At 46.8% G+C, this 22,609-nt stretch overlaps 1 protein-coding gene across 7 annotated transcripts; it reads right to left on the bottom strand.

Moving 5' to 3' along the window:
• Positions 1–181: 181 nt before the first annotated feature.
• LOC143274969 (uncharacterized) lies at positions 182–22,273 on the bottom strand. 7 transcript variants are annotated; one of them, XM_076578988.1, is made up of 12 exons: positions 21,924–22,273; positions 15,495–16,251; positions 14,318–14,545; positions 12,195–12,494; positions 10,390–10,493; positions 8,796–8,941; positions 7,823–8,108; positions 7,380–7,543; positions 4,371–4,513; positions 3,134–3,265; positions 1,918–2,155; positions 182–1,385 (listed from the first exon to the last, which is right to left on the bottom strand). In XM_076578988.1, the coding sequence occupies exons 2-12, from the start codon at positions 15,619–15,621 to the stop codon at positions 1,244–1,246; spliced, it is 2,010 nt and encodes a 669-aa protein (XP_076435103.1). In that variant the 5' UTR covers positions 15,622–16,251; positions 21,924–22,273; the 3' UTR covers positions 182–1,243. The 7 variants fall into 7 exon arrangements, with proteins under 7 accessions (XP_076435103.1, XP_076435102.1, XP_076435109.1 ...); XM_076578987.1 differs by having other exon boundaries at positions 21,998–22,273; XM_076578994.1 differs by having other exon boundaries at positions 14,318–14,515; positions 21,998–22,273.
• Between the last annotated feature and the right edge of the window lie 336 nt (positions 22,274–22,609).

The raw sequence follows: 22,609 nt of genomic DNA, 5'->3' as shown, positions 1-22,609 counted from the left end.
ATGTGGTTTCAATCAGGAGTCTTGTGATCAAATGTTTTGGGTAGTTTTCTCTCACTTTTATGAGGCTGGTTTATAGTACCCACTTCTCTTGTGTAAGTGTCATCATCATCCATTTTATGGCATTTGTGATATTCTGAGCAGTTTCCTTTTTTTGTCTGTGGCATTTTTATTTCTAAAACTGTCTGATTTATTCTCTGGAATGTCCTTTTCATTGCACAGTTGTTCACCACATCATGCAGGCTGTGTTTTAAATCATAATACATATATTAAGCCTTCTGTCTGAATATTTAGAATGATCAGTTTCATTGTGTGTGGGGGTTTTTTGTTGTTTTTTTAAAATAATTTTATTTTTGAAACATTGATATTCCACGTGTGCTTTTATTAATGTAATGGCTAGCTTCTAATTGAGAAATTTATCGAAAAATCTTTCCAGTCTATCTATAAAAAATTTCCAATAGGTATTTGTTCCTGCAGTGGCAATGTATTAGGTAGATTTTTTATTTTTTTATTTTAATTATTAACTTTTGAAATAAAGATTAAGATTTGAACTGATGAAAAGGTTTTGTCAGTTTCACACCCTTGGGTGTGTAGTGTCATGCTGTGTTAAAGTTATCAGAGTCAATTCCATCCGTTTCATTGGGTCTCTCATCAATAATCGCTCCAGCCGACTACAGAAGTCAACTGCTGGTAATGGGGAATGAGGGTGTGTGTGTGTCGGGGGGAGAGGGGGGGGGAAGGAGCGAGGCAGAGGCTCCATATACACCAATGCACTTGCTTCCAACATGTGGCCATCTTCCCTGATAATAACACATGTATATACTCCCTAATAGAACTATCAAAAAGCCTCCAACGTTTCGTTTCTATTCACTAACTCAGGAGAGAAACATTATAATCAGAATGAATTCCACCCATTTCATTGACGGAGTCTCACCTTAACTCCAGCCGACTGTAGAATGGAGAAGGGTGAGATGGGCTGGGGACGGAGGCCAAACACTCTCATCATCAGACAGGCCTGTATTTTTCCGTAACGATCCATCCAATATTTTGCCAACTCGAACAGGAGAAAAAAACCAGAAGAAAACTGTTGGCAAGAACAATGTACTGTGTTGAATAAAGCACATCCTTTTCTTGGTCACTAGCTGCCTGTTGCTGCTGTTGTCACTGTCACTGTAGGCGGAACAGTTATTACCGGGCTGCTGTTTGGTTCATGTGATAACCTTCCACCATGTGAAGCCACCACTTATCATAGTTTCTCCTCGGTAAGAGAGCGGATCTCTTCTGCCAGCACTTTAGTCACCCTCATTACATCTTCCACCTCTTGTCCACCGATCTGACGTAATGCCACGGCTGCCGCCTCTCGCACGTGAGAAATGACGTCATTCCTCCTGCGGAAAAACAAACCGGAAGTTATTTGTATCAGAACTGTAGTCCTTGAGTCTAATGATAATTATACACGCATGCTCATACACATGTTGTCCACACACACGCACCCTACACACCAAAACATCAAATGAACAAAAACCAATGTAGCAAGATCAACAAAGACCTCCCTAACTGAATATTGATTGGTAGGCCGTTTTGGAAGTGTGTGTGTGTGTGTATTTATATATATCTTTTGTAGGCCAATGTGGGGCTGCAGTTTTTTGTTTGTTTTTTGTCAGCCATGCATTCATTATGACTGAATACATGAACAAGGTCATGTATGTATGTAAGCATGTCCAAATCGTAAGTCTATATTATTTTCATTTTTTAATTCTTTTTAACCCAGGAAAAAAAATAATACAAAAATAAGAAGTATAAGTATACCTCTTCCATTTCTCCCATTTAAAAAAATCTACAGTTGAAACAAAAAAATAAACCTCGTTCGTTTTCTCTCAAGACAAAATACATCACCCCACCAACCCCAACCCGGCTCACCACAAGTGACTCAGTTTGCTGATGGCTTGCCGAGCCTTCAGGTGTCCCAGGGCCAGACAGCCCGCCTCTCGCACCAGACGATCTCTGTCGCTCAGCGTGCGCAGGATGTGACGTATGGTCACAGGGTCGTTGGCGTCAGTGCGCGAGAGCGACACGGTGGCCACGGCACGCACATTGGCGTCAGGGTCAGTCAGAAGGTCCCTCAGGGCGTCGATCACTGCCGCGCTGCGAAACTTGCCTGTTTGGTGCGAAGGAGTTATCATAGTGCAGTAATATCCAGTTTTAGTGTGCTGAATTCCTGGAGCTCTGTGCACGGTATATTTCATGTACACTGCAAAGCGGGCATGAAGTACAACATAGATAACAATCATTTGACTTCTCCCATCCACTCTGAGTAGGTAAATTGTGGCGTAAAGTGTCAGAAAAAACGCCGTCGTAACCCCTTACTAACCTGGTAATGACATCACACACTTTCCTGTGATTGCAATTTTGGTGGCTGTTATGTCGTTATCAGGTTAGTAAGAGGTTATGACAGTAGATTTTCAGGCGATTTACAACACAATTTACCTATTCATAGTAGATGACAAAGGTTTGTTATTTATATCATACTTCATGCCTGCATTGCAATATACATGAAATACACCGTGCATATAGCTCCATGAATTTAAGTTGCTAAAATTGGCAGCAGCAGTAGAAGTAGTAGTAATAGTAGAAGTGAAAAAAGTAACGACTGACAACTTTAAAAAATTTTTTTATAAAACAATACCAATGCTAAACTAAGAGCTGAAAGCTCTACCAAAGTTCGCAACAGAACTTTCTTATTCAAGGGACGCAACTTTTCGGAGAGCCTCTTTTCTTCCAAAGTTCTACAACCTGTCCCACGTTCTTAAAGCTTTAAGGCCGAAGTTCACACACACACACACACACACACAGAACCCAGAACTCACACAGAGAGAGTATACGTAAACGCTGAAAGATCTACCAAAATTCCCCAAAGATAATCCAAATGTGGACAGGTCTACCTCCATCAAAGTTCACAAAATTTTTACTAAAATGCTCACAGCTTTACCAAACTTCTCCAGAACTTCCCCACGTTTTGAAAGGTCAACAAAACTTCCACCCCAAAAAAGTATATCCACACACCCTAATGCTTAAAGGTTATACCATCATCCCCAAAAAGATGTTACCCCCCAACCCCCCAAAAAAGAAAACGTACCCAAGTTCTCGATGGCTTCCACTCTGACTGACGAGTCCATGTTGAAGACCTCTCTCATGGCGAAACTCTCCCTGGCCTGCTCCTGAACCCGGGGCCACAGCGGTGAGACGTCACCGTGAACACTGCAGAACGCTGCAACAAGGGCAAGGCAAGGCAAGGTTTTGAGTTTGTGGCCCAGATTTCTGGGACATTGTGTTTTCTGTATTTCGTCGATGATCGGGTGGTGATGCTGAGTGAGAAAGAGAGAGAGAGAGAGATTACACGAATGAACGAACGAAATTTTATTTCACCAGGGTAATGAGATAAGCAAAGGTATGGGTTGTTTTTTTTATCCAGTCCTGGGAGAGAGAGAGATCAAACGAATGAACGAACGAAACTTTATTTCACCTGGGTAATGAGACAAGCAATGGTACATGCTTTTTTTACTATCCAGCCCTGGCAGAGAGAGAGAAACAAAAGAGAGAGATTAAACAAATGAACGAACGAAATTTTATTTCACCAGGGTAATGAGATAAGCAATGGTACAGGCTTTTCTTCCAAGCAGCCCTGGGAGATAGAGAGATATCCTTTTAGGTTTGGGACAACATGACAAGGATGTATTCTCATAATTGGGTATACATCCCAGTGTCAACCAAGCGCAGAGAAACAGACACCCACATAATTATTGTTTGGGAAATTTGAGCATCACTCCCAAAGGCGCATCCCTGAAGTGGATGATCCCAGAATGTGTGGTCACGGTGTTCCCATTGGAGCCCACGGCACTCGGCTCTAGGAAAGAGCGGAAAAACCTCAAAACTGGGATCGAAACTGCGTCATCCAAATTGTCAGTACGGGGTGCTAACAACTTCGCCGAGGCGGATGATGAGGTAAGATGTTTATTTCTCCCCACTTGGTGCATTGAAACAACACACATGCATCTTGCACACACACCATCTCTCTCTCTCGCTCCATCAGTATGTCTGTTTTTAACCTGGTCCTTTTACAACCCCACCTCTCTCTCTTTTTCAATGAAGGGAGGGGAGCAAAGGATGAATGCTATACGCCTCCACCTCGCTTCTACCATCCACATCAGTTCTCCTCTATCTCGTTCCCCTCCTTCCCATGCCTCACTTCTTCCCACACTCCTCTCCTCCACTTCCTCCTTCTCCTCTTCCTTCTTCTCCTTCCTCTTTCTCCTCCTCCACTTCTTCCTCCTCATCATCCACCTCCTCCTCTTCCTCCTCCTCCATCATCTCACCTGTCAGCTGGTACTTGTAGATGCGGTCATCAGTGTCCACCTCCAGCTCTCTGCAGAGGATGTCGAGGAGCTGCTGCTGGTCCTCCGTGCTGAACGTGCTGTGCACAGGGTCCCGGAACACCTCCAGGAAGGCCGCTGTGAACCTGGTGAGGCAAGGCACGATAAGGGTCAGTGTTGAGGCCAGTTTGTACTCCCCCGTGTTTTTAAGTATGTGTGCACGTATGTGTGTGTTTCTTCTTTCTTTCGTTTAACGTCTTTTCACTGGTAAGTGATATTTTAGACTCAGATGGGGTGTGAGTGTGCGCGTGTGTGTGCGTGCGCGCGCGTGTGTGCGCGCATGTGTGTGTGTGTGTGTGTGTGTGTCTGCCTGCCTGCCTGTCTGTCTGTCTGTCTGTCTTGCCTGTCTGTCTGTCTGTATCGGTCTATCTATTCACTCATTTATCTATTCATTTATTAACAAATAGTAAAGAGTGGTAACTCCATTCATAAGGTACACAACTTCAAGTCAGTGCTGCTTACCCGACCGATTCAGCTAACACACAGGTAAATAAAAGGTACACTGGAACAAACCCAGACACTTCCTAGAGAGGAAGTGTCTGGGTTTGTTCCAATGTCCCTTTTATTTAGTTGTGTACCTTGTGAATGGAGAGAGTTACCACTCTTTACTATTTGTTAATCATTTCATCTCCTGGCCTCGTTGTTGTTGTTGTTGTCTTGTTCGTTTGTTTTTTTTATTCATTTATTAATTTATCCATCTATTTATCAGTTTTTTTTTCTAATTTTTTTTTTTTTTTTTTACTCCGGGTCAACTCTGGCTAGCCCAAAGTATCCCTTGAGTCTATGTGACGGACTTACAAATAAACAGACCAAGCTATTCAACAGCTGACTTCTCTTCTTCTTCTTCTTTACCACATAGAGAAAACTTTAACTTCTCAAAACGGACCCCCACGCCCCATCCCCTGTTGTCTGTTACCCCCCACCCCCCACTGCATCCCTTTCATAATGGATACGTTGGTCATTCTAGGCTAGCTTGGATAAACCTGGCTCGGTTGGAATCAATAAAGGTTATCGATTTTTCTGTACGCGTGTGAATCCTGGACCCTCACTACTGGCCTCCAGGGAAGCAGTGAAGCCCTTGAGATGAGATGCTACCGTAAGACCCTGAACATCTCATACAGAGACCACATCGCAAATGAGGAGGTCAGAAACAGAATAACTACAGCCTTTGGGGGTACATGACAGCCTGCTTAGCACTGGGAAGAAAACTGGGAAAGGAGGAGGGGTAGGGGATCAATACAGGCTATCCCAGAGCGACCCCGGTTCCTCTTCCAACAGCTTAAAAAATGATATGGTATGAGCATGTGACGAGATCATCAAGGCCTGGTTAAGAAGGAGAGGTAGGGGATCAATACAGGCTATCCCAGAACGGCCCCGGTTCTTCTTCCAACAGCTTGATTAAACCTGTAGAAAGGGGGTGTTTCAAACTAGGGGGAAGTGGGGCAGGTCAATACTGACCAGCCACAAAGGACCCCGCGGAAAAATCTGGCAAGGGGGGCCGGTAGTTTGATGCTGTTACACCAGCAGTCAATGTATGAACCATGGTAGTTTGATGCTGTAACACTGACAGTTACTGAATGAACCATGGTAGTTTGATGCTGTAACACCAACAGTTACTGAATGAACCAAGGTAGTTTGATGCTGTAACACCGACAGTTACTGAATGAACCATGGTAGTTTGATGCTGTAACACCGACAGTTACTGAACGAATCATGGTAGTTTGATGCTATAACACCGACAGTTACTGAATGAACCATCGTAGTCTGATGCTGTTACACCGACAGTTACTGACCGAACCATGGTAGTCTGATGCTGTAACACTGACAGTTACTGAATGAACCATGGTAGTTTGATGCTGTAACACCGACAGTTACTGAACGAACCATGGTAGTTTGATGCTATAACACCGACAGTTACTGAATGAACCATCGTAGTCTGATGCTGTTACACCGACAGTTACTGAACGAACCATGGTAGTTTGATGCTGTAACACTGACAGTTACTGAACGAACCATGGCAGTTTGATGCTGTAACACCGACAGTTACTGAATGAACCATGGTAGTTTGATGCTGTTACACCGACAGTTACTGAATGAACCATGGTAGTTTGATGCTGTAACACTGACAGTTACTGAACGAACCATGGTAGTTTGATGCTGTAACACCGACAGTTACTGAATGAACCATGGTAGTTTGATGCTGTAACACCGACAGTTACTGAATGAACCATGGCAGTTTGATGCTGTAACACCGACAGTTACTGAACGAACCATGGTAGTTTGATGCTGTAACACTGACAGTTACTGAACGAACCATGGTAGTTTGATGCTGTAACACCGACAGTTACTGAACGAACCATGGTAGTTTGATGCTGTAACACCGACAGTTACTGAACGAACCATGGTAGTTTGATGATGTTACACCGACAGTTACTGAATGAACCATGGTAGTTTGATGCTGTAACACTGGCAGTTACTGAATGAACCATGGTAGTTTGATGCTGTAACACCGGCAGTTACTGAATGAACCATGGTAGTTTGATGCTGTCACATTGGTAGTTACCGAATGAACGATGCGCGGTAAGAGAACAGTACAAACTATGTCTGTGTGAGGTGGTTGTTTGTGTGGATAAATGAATGAAACCTTTTGTCATGTTATCATGTATGAGCTGCATGGAAATTTTGTTATTTCAAAACACTGAATAAATAGATAAACACACACACACACACACACACACACACACACCCTCCTCACACTCATACACTATCCCCAACCCCCTTCACATACCCCCTTCTCCCACTTTCTCTGATCGTTCTTTAGTTTAGCGTCTTTTCACTATCAGTGATATTAGATGATACTTTTCTCTGTAATTGCCCAGTAATGATCACTTTACATTGTGGGATTTGAACTGGGGGGGAAGGGGGAGGGGAGACGACAAGGGGCCCACCCACCTCTCCCAGGGAACGTAATCCACAACCCCGAACTGCTCGCTCCAGAACTGCTCAGGCATGATGGAACTGACGTCATCGCCGTGCAACGTCATCATCGCACGGTTTCGCTCCCTCAGCTTCCTCAGAGGTTTGAACTCTGGCGCCCCGCCGTTTGATACAGGGCTCTGAAAGACAGACACAATGAAAACTAATGTAGCTGACGAGGAGTAGAAGAAGAAGAAGAAGTCATTGTACTGCAAATACACACAGTTTGTGACTTCAAAAACATACCAGTCCATCATTAAAATGCATAATTGAATCACTCTCTCTGAATAATAATAATAGTCATCATCATCATCATCATCATTATCATCATTATTATTATCATACAACAGAGAGAGAGGTTAACACCGACCATACACAGACAGCCACATTCCGTTTTCGGGGAGCGAGGAAGAACCAACCTGAACAGGACTGCCCGCCTCACGTTTCGGGGCCACCACATCGATTACCGTGACCGACACGCCTCTAGGTGACGTCACCGCCTCGTTCTCGCCACTGTCGGGTGACGTCACGGTCGTCGGTGACGTCTCTCCAGCGGGGTCTGGGGGACTGGGGGAGGGGCCATCTTGGGGGTCTTCCAGGTCATCCATTTCGGCTTTCATGGTGGACACCAAGGCTTGGATGTTGGCCTGTTGGGCGTCCGCTTCGGTCAGCGCTGTCCAGTTGTAATTGGCCAGCTGTAGTTTGCTGCCATGGAGGGAAAGATGGACATCCGTTACGGTCGGTTAAAATTATATTAAAGTGATCTTTGTTGAGGGTAAGATAACATAAAATAAGATCGGATCAGATGAGATGAGACGAGATGAGATTTTATTGTCTGTAAATTCACAGAAAATTGCCTTTTGGCTCGAGCACATAAAATTAAATTTAAAAAAATATTTTAAAAAAGAAAGAAAGAAGAAATATATAGTATGAAACATACAAACCACTGATGATCACTTTCAGAACATTAACACAAATCAAAATATTCACCACAAAAACACATGTAATAGAAGCGATGTCAACCAAGCGAAAAAACCCCACATGCTATTGATGCTGAAATACATGATAAGCTAACATTTCACTCCTGCTACACATCAGCTCATCCACTCACATACATACACACCCACTCACACCTCTCTCTCTCTCTCTCACACACACACACACACAAACACATCAGTGCATACTGGCAACACGAACAGCACGTCAGCCACCATGCTACCTCATCATGAAGAACAGTAACCGTACACAGCTTTTGTTGTTGTTGTTTTTTTTGTTTGTTTTGTTTTTTGTTGTTGTTTTTTTCATTCATTCTGCACCCAGACCCACCCCCACCCCCTGTACCCCCCAACCCCCTACCCCTCCCCCCCTGACCACCCGTTCCCAAACCCTCACAGTCCTGTGTCCATGAGAGGCAGGAGCTGGTCACGGGACTGAAGGTTGACGGGGAAGATGGCGGTGTTGGACACATAGGCCAGAGCCACCTCGTCCCGACAATACTTGGACCTCACCGCCCTCTCGCTCAGGATGCAGATGAAACACTGAAACCAGGAATGAATCACTAAGTAAATTAGTAAGTGAGTAAGTAGGTTTGTGGCAGTATCTGCACCTGTGGGACTGTGGGCGTTGGTAGGCGAGAGAGTGGGGAAGGGACCGCACAACTCCTCCTCACTAAAAAAAAGTCACCTGTGCTGATCAGGCAATCAGGCTAATGTTGGAACGCCGCTGTCGCTGGAGGATGCTGTGCTCTAGTGGCATAAAGACGTTTGAAAACAAGAGAACGCTGGCCATTAAGGAGAAGCGTGATCAAAGGAAGCAGGTCTCAACTTCTGGAGACGTTTTCCCTTGCAACACCTGTGGGAAGTGCTGCGCATCCAGAATCGGCCTCTTCTCCCATATGAGGACACACACCGACAGATAAGCCTGACTGCCTACTCATCCGTCGGACCGATGGGAGACTCCATCAAGTAGGTTCGTAAGTTAGATAGTTAGTTAGTAAACACATAGGTAGATAGATAGATAGATAGATAGATAGATAGACTGGAATATAGTGAGTAAGTAGGTTCGTAAGTTAGATAGTAAACACATAGATAGATAGATAGCTACACAGATAGATAGACAGATAGATAGACTGGAAGATAGACAGACATACAGACAGGTAGGTAGGTAGGAAAGTAAGTAGGTAGATAAATAATGCAATAAATGAATGAATGAATGAATAATAAATTAGTAAGTAGGTAATTAAGTAAATCAGTAAGCAAAGAGATAGATAGATAGATAGATAGATAGATAGAGAGGTAAGCAAATACATATATGCATGCACTCAAGGCCTGACAAAGTGCTTCAGGTTATGTTGTTGGTTATCAGGCATCTGTCTAGCAAATGCGTTGCAGCGTATGTGGATTTGTCCGAACGCAGTGACACCTCTTTGAGAAACTCAAACTGTAGATAGATAGATAGATAGATAGATAAGTATATAAATGAATAAATAAATCCATAATCATACATGATTATATGCCCTTTATCAAACACATCGTCGTTATTGTCAACAACAGTTGCTCCGTGTTGTTGTCGTTGTCGTCTTCCTTCTTAATTATCATCACCATCGATGGAACGTCGTGATCAGTCAAGTGACCTGTCAGTCATTTGTTTTCTCTCTCTCTCTCTCTCTCTCTCACACACACACATACACACAATATCACACCCATCACCACCACCCACCACCATTACCACCACCACAACCCATCACCACAACCACCCACTAACACCATCCGCCACCACTACCACCCACCACCATCACCACTCACCACCATCATCATCACCACCATCATCATCATCACCACCACACCCACCATCACCCCCCACAACACCACCACCATCACCCACCACCACTACCACCATCACCACCACCACCCACCACCATCAAACACCACCACCACCCCACCACCAAACACCACCCCACCACCACCCACACACATCCACCGCTGACCTTGGCATCAATGATGGCCTCGCCGATCTTGCTGAGGAAGTCCGCCCCGGCGTCAATGGAGCTCTGGTCCACCCACACCTTGAAGCCCTGGGCCTCTAGCTGCTCTGTGACCAGTCACCAGTCAATAGATCAATACATGATTAGATACACCGATCAATAGATCACTATGGTCCACCCACACCTTTGTATTTTGCATTCGTTTTATCACAACAGATTTCTCTGTGTGAAATTGGGGCTGCTCTCCTCAGGGAGAGCGCGTCGCTACACTACAGCGCCACCCATTTTCTTGTATTTTTTCCTGCGTGCAATTTTATTAATTCCTATCGAAGTGGATTTTTCTACAGAATTTTGCCAGGAACAACCCTTTTGTTGCTGTGGGTTCTTTTACGTGCGCTAAGTGCATGCTGCACACGGGACCTCGGTTTATCATCTCATCTGAATGACTAGCATCCAGACCACAACTCAAGGTCTAGTGGAGGAGGAGAAAATATCGGCGGCTGAGCCGTGATTCAAACCAGCGCGGTCAGATTCTCTCGCATCCTAGGCGGACACGTTACCTCTAGGCCATCACTTCACTAAGCAATGAAGTTCTGTGCACAGCCATCAATCACTTCTTCTGCGTTCACTCGTATGCACACGAGTGGGCTTTTACGTGTATGACCGTTTTTACCCTGCCATGTAGGCAGCCATACTCCGTTTTCGGGGGTGTGCATGCTGGGTATGTTCTTGTTTCCATAACCCACCGAACGCTGACATGGATTACAGGATCTTTAACGTGCGCATTTGGTCTTCTGCTTGCATATACACACGAAGGGGGTTCAGGCACTTGCAGGTTTGCATATATGTTGACCTGGGAGATCGTAAAAATCTCCACCCTTTACCCACCAGGCGCCGTCACCGTGATTCGAACCCGGGACCCTCAGATTGACAGTCCAACGCTTTAACCACTCGGCTATTGCGCCCGTCCATCAATCACTAAATCAATACATGATTGAATACACCAATCAATATATCAATACATTATTAATACACCAATAGACACATCAATGTGGTCTGCTCTGTGCACAGTCACCAATCCACACATCAATACATGATTAAATACAACCAACCAACAGATTACTATGCCAATCACTAGATCAATACATGATTAAATGCACTAATCTGTAGATCACTATGGTCCACCCAAACCTTGAAACCCTGGGCCTATAGCTGCTTTGTGTACAGTCAACAATCAATAGATCGACACATGAATAAACACACAGATCAATCAATCAATCATTAAGTACCAAAAAAAGGATAATGATATGAATAATCTGATAAACAAAAATATAACTAAACGAATAACTAAACTAACAAACTAAATAAACCATCAACCACAAGATGACTGTAGCCTACGCCATCAACCATGAGATAAATGGAAACCATCAACCACAAGATAACTGTGGGCTAAGCCATCAGCCACAAGATAAATGTAAACCATCAACATAAGATAACTGTAGGCCAAGCCATCAACCACGAGATAACTAAACCATCAACCATGAGATAAATGTAAACCATCAACCACAAGATAAATGTAAACCAGCAACCATGAGATAACTGTAGACCAAGCCACCAACCAGGAGATGAATGTAAGCCATCAACCACATCTGTAAACTCCTAGCCTTGGGGCAGCTGAAAATTCTCAACAAAGCTAGAGAACCGTTAACCTCATGCTTGTCCTCAGTCCTCAGTACTGTAAACGAGATAAACTGGGGGTGTTGGGGGGGGGGGGAGAGAAAGAAAAGTTCAAGGCAGGACGTTGCTACCTTTGATTTGTTGCATCACTTCCCCGTCACTCCGACTGTAGCTGATCATGACGTCAGGGGGCTCGTAGTTGGACTGCTGACGTAAGGGTGCTGGTGACGTCACACTGTCGACCGCAGACGCCGGTTCTGTCACAAGGGTGACTTCGGTGGAGGACGCTGTGCTTGTTTCAACAGCTGTGTCTTGCGCTGCATTTTGTACTGCTGCTACTGCTGCTGCTGCTGCTGCTGCTGACGCCGATGATGAAGGTAGTGGTGATGGAAGTGGTGCTGTGGAATCTCGTTTGTCCTGGTCATCAGTGTCTGGCAATACGAACACGATACAATGAATGTTGCATCATGTTCTGGTGAAACAACAACAATAGCAGAAAAATGATCATATCATTCTTCTTCTTTTTCTTTTCTAACTTTTTTACTATTTTGATAATCCACACCCCACACCCCACCCATCCCCTCTTTCGAACACATTTCCTGAAAGTCCGTCGCCAACGATGGTGACGGTCAGTGACTCAAAGAGATGGGAACGGTGCCTCGAAGGGAGGCCAACAATTTTTGCGGCCGCACTGTGGCCAAGGCAGGCAAATGATGGAGTCACTGAATCCTGATGGATGGAAGCCTTCTCTCTCTCTCTCTCTTATCCTTTCTATTGTGTGTGTGTGTGTGTGTGTGTATACGCATACACACACACACACACACACACACACATATATATATATATATATATATATATATATATATATATATATATATATATAACTAAATACGTCCCACGTAGACGCAAATCTATTATCATAGGATATAAGGGGAATTTTGTCTTTTCCTCCCTACACCCCCCCCCCCCCCCCCTCTCTCTCTCTCTCTTATACACTAACTCTCTCTCTCCCCTCCCTCCTCACCCCCCTCTCTCTCATACACAAACACACACTCTCTCTCTCATACACTCTCTCTAACCAACTCTCTCTCTCCCCCTCTCCCTCTCTCAGCCAACATTATCAGCATCAGCCAGGCTTGCAGTCTTTCACGCCATGGGCTGTGCCCACCCTTGTTTGAGGATCAATGTATCTAAAAACAATAAGATTCATTCATTCATTCTCCCCCAACCCCTTCTCTCTCCCTATTTCTACCCCCCCCCCCTCTCTCTCTCTCCTCTTCCCCCCCCCTCTCTCTCTCTCCTCCTTCTCTCTCCCCCCCTCTCTCTCTCCCCCTCCCTTCCACTCCTTCTCCCACCTCTCTCTCCCTCTCTCTTCCCCCCTCTTCCTCCCTATCACACCTCTCTCTCCCTCCCACCTCTCTCTCCCTCTCTGCGTTATCCTTGAAAAGTATACATGTATTGAGCATTTATAACAACATTTTATATATGTGTATATGCTTGTGTGTCTCTTAGAACAACGGCAGATATGTAAGTTGGCCAAAGTGCTAATATCTTCGCCGCTGGAAAATAAAAATTCATTCATTCATTCATTCATTCATTTATTTATTTAGTCATTCATTCATTCATTCTCTCTCCCTCCCACTTCTCTCTCATCCCCCCCTCTCCCTCTCCTCTCTCTCCCCCTTCTCTCTCTCCCCCCTCTCTCTCGCCTGTCTCTCTCTCCCCCTCTCTCTCTCTCCTCTTTCTCTCTCACCCCGTGTCTCTCTCTCCCCCCTCTCTCTCCTCTCTCTCTCCCCCTCTCTCTCTCCCTCCTCTCTCCTCCTTCTCTCCGCCCTCTCTCTCCCCCTCTCTCTCTCCCTCCTCTCTCCTCCTTCTCTCCGCCCTCTCTCTCCCCCTCTCTGTCTCTCCTCCCTCCCTCTCTCTCTCTCCCCTCTCTCTCTCCCTTCCCCCCTCTCTCTCCCCTCTCTGACTTCCTCCCCCCTCTCTCTCTCCCCCCTCTCTCTCCCCCTCTCTCTATGCCCCCTCTCTCCTCTCTCTCTCCCCCCCTCTCTCTCTGTCCATCCTCTCTCTCTCTCTCCTCTCTCTCTCCCCCTCTCTCTCTCCCCCCTCCCTCTCTCTCCCTCCTCTCTCTCTCCCCCCCTCTCTCCCCCCTCCTCTCTCTCTCTCTCCCCTCTCTCTTTATCTCACACAGTGTACAATCATAACCAGCATCAGTCAGGCCTTGTAGCCTGCATAACAGTCCTGTCGTAGTTACCCAGGAAGGCAGCAGTAAGAAGGGCGGTGGCTCCCTCTGTGGGCTGGTAGTACACCCCGCTGACGTCCCCCGGGTAGCGGATTGGGGGCTGCAGGCCGTACTCGGCTGACGCCACCCCGGGTACGGCAGAGGAGGAGGTAGGAGGTGGGAGGTTGTGGGGGGGAGAAGAGGTCAGACGAATGTTTGTCGGGTTATGGCCTGTGAGTGATGAAGTGTGAAGAGTTTCAACTGGAAATTAAAAATAATGATGAAATGATTAGCAAATAGTAAAGAGCGGTAACTTTCTCCATTCACAAGGTGTTTGCACATTTCTTCTGTCTTTGCTGCTGTGTGCACATGTCAAATGATCGGTATAAGGACAGGCCCGGCGCTTCCTTTTTTTTTTTTTGAGGAAGTGTCTGGGTTTGTTCCAATGTACCTTTTATTTACCTGTGTGCTAGCTGAATCGGTAGCGTAAGCAGCACTGACTTGAAGTTGTGTACCTTGTGTAATGGAGAGAGTTGCCACTCTTTACTATTTGTGAAGAGTTTCGTTATCTTGTCTTTTATACACACACAGTATACGCTCACTCACACACACACACACACACACACACACACACACCACACACACACACAAAGAGAGAGAGAGAGAGAGAGGGTGTGTGTGTGGGGGGGGGGGGGCGGGTTAGGATGGGGTGAAGAATTGGGATATTTTGTTTTTCGTTCTCACTTTTTCTTTCTTTCCGAAGTCAGTTACTTATCTGCGCATCTTTTTTTTTTCTCAGGAAAAATGGGACAGTATTATATAACCCACATATTCACACATTCATAAACATGCACTACTCTCTCTCTCTCCGTCTCTCTCTCTCTCTCTTGCACACACAAACACACACACACACACACACACACACACACACACACAGAGTCCCCTGTGAAGGTTTAATAATGTGATTTTGTATTGTATCATAACACACATGCCATCCCACCACCCCACCACCCCCATACTCCCTACATCCCCCCCCCCCTCCCCCCCCCCCCCCCCGTCCCCTCCGCAACAACATCAACTACCACCACCACCACCCCCCCCCAGTCACACACCCCCCCCACCCACCCCCCCTTCACCTTTCTTTCCTTCCCCCCCACCCCACCCCACCCCCCACCTCCCCTCCCCTCTCCCACCCCCCATCCCCACTGACCCTCTGTGGACACGACAGCAGCAGCGGGCTGTTTACTGGGGCGTGTCCCGTCGGAGTGGGAGTTGGCTGTGGTGTTGGTGTCTCCACTGATCGCCGCTGTCTCTGTCGACCCGCAGCAGTTGCCCATGGCGTCTCTGGTGGTGGTGGTGGTGGTGGGTCTTTGTCTTTTATCTGTCTGTCTGTCTGTCTGTCTGCCTGCCTGTCTGTCTGCCTGCTTGTCCGACTGTCTGTCTTTACGTCTGTCTATCTGCCTGCCTGTCTTTCTGTCTATACTCCTGTCTGTCTGTCCGTCTATCTACCTGTCTGCCTGCCTGCCTGTCTGTCTGTCTGTCTATCTACCTGTCTGTCTGCCTGTCCGACTGTCTGTCTTTACGTCTGTCTATCTGCCTGCCTGTCTTTCTGTCTGTACTCCTGTCTGCCTGTCTATCTGTCTACCTGTCTGTCTGTCTATCTACCTGTCTGTCTATCTACCTGTCTGTCTGCCTGTCTGTCTATCTACCTGCCTGCCTGCCTGCCTATCTGTCTATCTACCTGCCTGTCTGTCTGTCTGTCCGTCTGCCTGCTTATCTCTCTACCTAACTGACTGTCTGTCTGTCCGTCTGCCTGCCTGTCATCTGCCTGCCTGACTGTCTGTCTACCTGTCTGTCTGTCTACCTACCTGTCTGTCTGTCTGCCTGCCTGTTTGTCTGTCTGTCCCAGCGTCTCTCCTCCCAGCCCTTGGCTTCAGCAGTCACTGATCATCTGTGAGTCCCCGCTTCTGTTAACAACAACGTTCAGGACATGTCATCATGATAACATCATCATCCTATGATGATGATAATCATAATAATGATAATAATTAGGACGATGATAAGATCGTGATGGTGGTCATGATAATAATGGTCATGATAATGATATTAATCATCATCATCTTCGTCATTGTCATCGCCTGCATCATCAGCAGCAGTATAATACATGTGTATAGGGCTTTATATTGCGCTTTCCAACTTCTCAAAAAAGCGCGCTTTTCGACAGCTACACGTCAGCGAGACACAAAGCACACAAGAGCAAGCACAGAGCGCGCGCGCGCGCGCACACACACGCACACACACAAATGCACACACACACACACACACACGCACAAACGCACGCGCATACACAAACACGTGCGTGCGTGCACACATAAGCACCGACATACACACTCACCCATACTAAACACATACACGCACGCACACACACAACCACACACACACACACACACACACACACACACACACACACAGAAGAAGAAGAAGAAGAAGGAATATCTGTGGATCCAGAAAACACCGATCAATACGGAATGGACTGCCGTTGTCATGACCATGTGGAGACTGCTGGACAAAAGTCTTCATTACAGGACGTGAGTGGGGGGGGGAGCAGTGAGGGACATTAATTAACAAGTGGTAAGGGAATCATGGTAAGGTTAGTTCTGCTACCACATGTAGGCTGCCACTGCTAACTGCAGCTGCTGTTGCTGTTGCTGTTGCTGTTGTTGCTACTACAACTACTCTCGTGGTGCTTAGGGAATCAAAATAACATCGTAATTTCTTCTACCACATCTTGGCTGCTACTGCTACTGCAGCTGCTGTTGCTGTTGTTGTTGTTGATGCTACTACTACTACTTGTACTACTATTACTACTACTAATACTACCGCTGTTGTTGCTGTTGTTGTTGATGCTACTACTACTGCTAGTACTACTATTACTACTACTACTACTACTACTACTACCGCTGCTGTTGCTGTTGTTGTTGCTACTACTACTACTACTACTACTACTACTGCTGCTGCTGCTGCTGCTGCTACTACTACTACTACCGTGACGCTAAGAGAATCATAACAAGGATATTTCTTCTACCACATCTATGCTACTATTGCTGCTGCAGCTGCTGTTGCTGTTGTTGTTGTTGATATTACTACTGCTGCTGCTGCTGCTGCTACTACTACTACTACCGCTGCAGCTGTTGTTGTTGTTGCTGACACTACTACTACTACTACTGCTGCTACTGCTGCTGCTGCTGCTACTACTACTACCGTGACGCTAAGAGAATCATAACAAGGATATTTCTTCTACCACATCTAGGCTACTATTGCTGCTGCAGCTACTGCTGCTGTTGATGTTGTTGATGATGATGCTACTACTACTACTACTACTACTACTACTACTACTACCGCTGCAGCTGTTGTTGTTGTTGCTGACACTACTACTACTACTACTACTACTACTGCTGCTGCTGCTGCATCTGCTGTTGCTGATGCTGCTGCTACTACTACTACTACTACTACTACTACTACTACTACTACCGCTGCAGCTGCTGTTGTTGTTGTTGTTGACACTACTACTACTACTACTAGTACCGTGATGCTAAGAGAATCATAACAAGGATATTTCTTCTACCACATCTAGGCTACTATTACTGCTGCAGCTGCTGTTGATGTTGTTGCTACTACTACTACTACTACTACTACTACTACTACCATTGCTGTTTCTACTAACGACGGAAGGAGAGGACTGGGCCCCGCGTGCTCGGCACAGTGGAGATGAATTCAGTCACTGCCCTGATAGCCGTAACAAGCGATGGGGACCCTTAACATTCAACCTGCTGGGTAAAGGGTGGAGAGCTTTCTCCATCTCCCAGGTCAACATATACATGTGCAAACCTGCCAGGGCCTGATCCCCCTGCGTGTGTATACGCACACAGAACATCAAATACGCACCTTAAAGATCATGTAATCCATGTCAGCGTTCGGTGGGTTATGGAAACAAGAATACACCCAACATGCGCCCCCACCCCCCTCCTCCCCCCCCAGCCCCCCAGAAAACGGAGTATGGCTGCCTACATAGAGGGGTAAATAAAAATGGTCATACACGTGAAATGTTACAATGTCTGTCTGAGTGTGTTTGTGTGCGTGCCTGAAATCTGATTGAATGTGTGTGTGTGTGTGTGTGTGTGTGTGTGTGTGTGTGTGTGTGTGTGTGTGTGTGAGACAGTGTGTGTGTGTATGTGTGACAGTGTGTGTGTGCACCTCAGCATGAAGGTCATTGCGGAACGCCTGTTTGCTTTCCATTCACTGTAAAATAACGTGTTTGCTTTTTGCCGTCTGGCTTGCACCCACACACCTAAACACACACACACATACACACACACACACACACACACACACACACATTTAAAACTCTCTCTCCCCCTCTGTCTCTCTCCCTCACCCTCCCATCTATCTCTCTTTCCCCCTTTCTCCCTGGTCTCTCTACCCCCTCCTCTGTCTCTCTCTCTTTCTCTCTCTCCCCCTCTCCCCCCCTCTCTCTTTCCTCCTCTCTCCCTGTCTCTCTCCCTCCTCTCTCCCCTCTCGCTCTCTTTCCCCTCTCTCCCTGTCTCTCTCTCCCCCCCCCCCCCTTCTCTCTCTCTGTCTTTCCCCCTCTCTCCCTGTCTCTCTCTCTCTCCCTCCTCTCTCCCCTCTCGCTCTCTTTTCCCCCCTCTCTCTCTCCCCCCCCATCTCTCTCTCTCTTTCCCCCTCTCTCCCTGTCTCTCTCTCCCCCCTTCTTTCTCTCTCTGTCTTTCCCCCTCTCTCCCTGTCTCTCTCTTTCTCCCTCCGCTCTCCCCTCTCGCTCTCTTTTCCCCCCTCTCTCTCCCCCCCATCTCTCTCTCTCTTTCCCCCTCTCTCCCTGTCTCTCTCTTTCTCCTCACCCCCCCTCTCTCTCCCCCCTCTCTCTCTTTCCCCCTCTCTCCCTCTCCCTCCTCTCTCTCCCCTCTCTCTCCCCCCTCTCTCTCTTTCCCCCTCTCTCCCTCTCCCTCCTCTCTCTCCCCTCTCTCTCTCTCTTTCCCCCTCTCTCCCTGTCTCTCTCTCTTCCCCCCTCTCTCTCTCATTCCCCCTCTCTCTACCCCCCCCCCTCTCTCTCTCTCTCAGCGTATTGTAGGCGCTATTGAATAATTTCCCTGCCCCCCTCCCCCAAGTCCCCCTCCTCCCCCCCCCCGCCCCCACACCCGCCCCCACACCCCCTGTGTCTCCTTCAGCATACACCTGTTGTTAGTGATGTTTTATGGAGCCCCACCCCCACCCTCCTACCCCTTTTCCCCCCCCACTCCACCTCGCCACTTGACATCCTTTTTTTCTCCCCTGCCTTTGCTGTACTTGTGATTTTGTTTAAATACCCTGTCCTATACATCTCACTTAATAACAAGGGCACAAAGGCCTAGTCGTGAAAAAACTATATTTCAACATCGACTTCTCTATGTCTCTGTCACTCTGTGTGTGTGTGTGTGTGTCTGTGTGTCTGTGTGTGCGTCTGTTTGTGTCTGTGTCTGTGTGTTTGTGCGTGCGTGAGCCTGTATGTGCATGTGTGTGTGTGTGTGTGTGTCTGTTTGTGTCTGTGTCTGTGAGTTTGTGCGTGCGTGAGCCTGTATGTGCATGTGTGTGTGTGTGTGTGTGTTCGCGCTATCTATCACTCTGTCTGTCTATATATATCTTCGTGACAGTCCCTACGAAAAAGCACACCTGAAAATGGTCAGTTTTCTTGATTTTCTTCTCTTACAAAAGCCTCAGCCGGCAGAAAATGAGTTTCCCTGAAAAACCGGTTTGGATTTTAAGTCAACATTTACCCATACACACCACGAGACGCAAGCGTGCTCAGACTCACGACTGCATACAGCTCATCTGTCTGCCTGTCTGTCTGTCTCTCTTTCTAAATCAAACATCTCTCTCTCTCTCTCTCTGTCTGTCTGTCTTTCTCTCCGGCGCGCGCTCCCTCTGTGTCACACACACACACACACACACACGCACGCACGCACGCACGCACGCACACACACAACTATGGCTGAAAAGTCCGTTCCTTTCTTTTCCTGATTAACAGTAATCATGTTTCGGATTCAGTTTCTTTTTCTGTTTTCTTTTCTTTTCTTTCTTTTTCTAATGCGTGCAGTGACGGTGAAAGTTTTATTTAAGTGCATCAAATATCAACCAACAACCATGATTACTAATGTTGGTTCTTAAAAAAAAACACCAAAAAACCCCCACACACTTGAAGTTCTGTAAGTTGCTTTGTTTATAGTCAGATCACACACACACACACACACACACACACACACACACACACACACACACACACACACATATATATATATATATATCAGGAATGACACCAACCCACAGCCCCACCCCCTTCTCTCTATCACACACACACACACACATACACACACACGCGCGCGCGCAAACGCACACACACAAACATATACACAGACACACAACTGAACACAGACACACACTCAACACTACCAGTACCAACATCACTACAAGGCATCGCCGTTTTCACTATCACCGCCACTGATTTGATCAACTGAGTATGTGTGTGTGTGTGCACTCTACAACTACCACCACAATCCCTGCAACTACCCACCCCCACCCCCTCAACACCTCTTGTTGTTCTGCTGGTTGTTGTTTTTGTTGTTGTTTTATTGTTGTTGCTTTTTTTACATGCATGTATAACACAATTTCTGGGCAAAAAACATTTGTTTAAAACCACAAACTCTTCTTCAGTTTCCCCCAAAAGGCCGATAAAGGTTCACTGATTTTCAAAGGCCGACTCCTCCCTGTTGGAAAAGCCGATACAGACACTGAAATACTGAGATAGCTTGGAATGGAAAGTCGCAGTACTACCATAATATCATATTCCTTCTACACATTCTCGCCACTTCGAGGTTGAAACTGACGCGATGTTGTCAATCTGTGCTGCACATGTGTAACCACTCCCTCGCAGGAGTGACAGGGCAGTTGACACGTTTCACACACATACACGTATGCGAGAAAAATGAGACTGACAATGTGATGAGTCGGCTTCAAAGAACAAACACACCACATACACAACCGAGTCAGTTTCAGTATCAGTTTCAGTAGCTCAAGGAGGCGTCACTGCGTTCGGTCAAATCCATATACGCTACACCACATCTGCCAAGCAGATGCCTGACGAGCAGCGTAACCCAACGCGCTTAGTCAGGCCTTGAGCCCGAGTCAGATGTGCACGAACACACACACATTCCCGAGTCACGAAATCCTCCAACGAACACTGTCTCTTCTTCCTCTTCCTTCTCTTCGGCTTCCAGTCATGAAAAAACAAATCACACACACATACACAAGCACGCGCGCACCCACACACACACACACTACAAAACAAGCAAGCGCGCGCGCGCACACACACACACACACACACACATACTAAAACACACACAAGCGCGCGCGACACAGACACACACAGACACACTCGCGTGCACGACACAACACACCTGAGTCACGAAATCCCTCAACGTACACAATCTTTCTTTCTTCTTTCTTCTCCTCCGCAAGTCATGAGGAAAAGGTCACACACACACACACATACACACACACACACACAGACCACTGCGGAGGAAATAGTCCTCACCACTGACTCAAAACAGCCCCCTCCATTTTCAGGTAGGGTGCATCATAAACATGACAATATCCACAATGTTTCACCTCAAGACGGAACGTGTAGTATTCCCAACAAGGCGTGGACCGTTCCCTCCGCCAGTCACACAGAGGAGTGGAGGGGAAGACATGTGAATGTTGCCGAAAACATCTTGGGAACGGCTTGTACAAGTTTCTAACCTGAACGAAATCACAAGCGAAGACGACGAAGATTTGGAAGAACGAGGCTTGCTGTGAACTGCTAATGCGACAGGTGGACAGAAAAACACTGGCTTGCTCGCCAGTTCTGAGCCGACATGCTTGTGGGAGGGACACACGCTAGAGTTATCACCGGCTATTCAGGGAGGGAGAATGTGTGTGTGTGTGTGTGTGTGTGGGGGGGGGGGGGGGGGGGGGGGGTTGCGGTAGTTGGAAGGGTAGGAGGTGGACCCAAAAATGGCGGCCAGTTGGCGAGTGGTGACACTGCTGGCTCTTTGTGTGTGCGTGCGTGTGTGGTGTGCGCGCGCGTGTGCGTGTAAGTGATGTGTGTGTACGTGCTGTTCGTGTGCTGTATGTGGTGTGTGTGTGTGCGCGTGCTGTAAGTGTGCTGTATGTGGTGTGTGTGCGTGCTCTACGTGTGACAGGCCAATTAAAACATACACACACGAACACGCACGCACA

The sequence above is a fragment of the Babylonia areolata genome, chromosome 29 (genome assembly GCF_041734735.1).
Source record: "Babylonia areolata isolate BAREFJ2019XMU chromosome 29, ASM4173473v1, whole genome shotgun sequence".
Classification (NCBI taxonomy): Eukaryota; Metazoa; Mollusca; class Gastropoda; order Neogastropoda; family Buccinidae; genus Babylonia; species Babylonia areolata.
The sequence above is the reverse complement of the archived record's forward strand: the minus strand, read 5'-3'. Positions and strand labels throughout refer to the sequence as shown.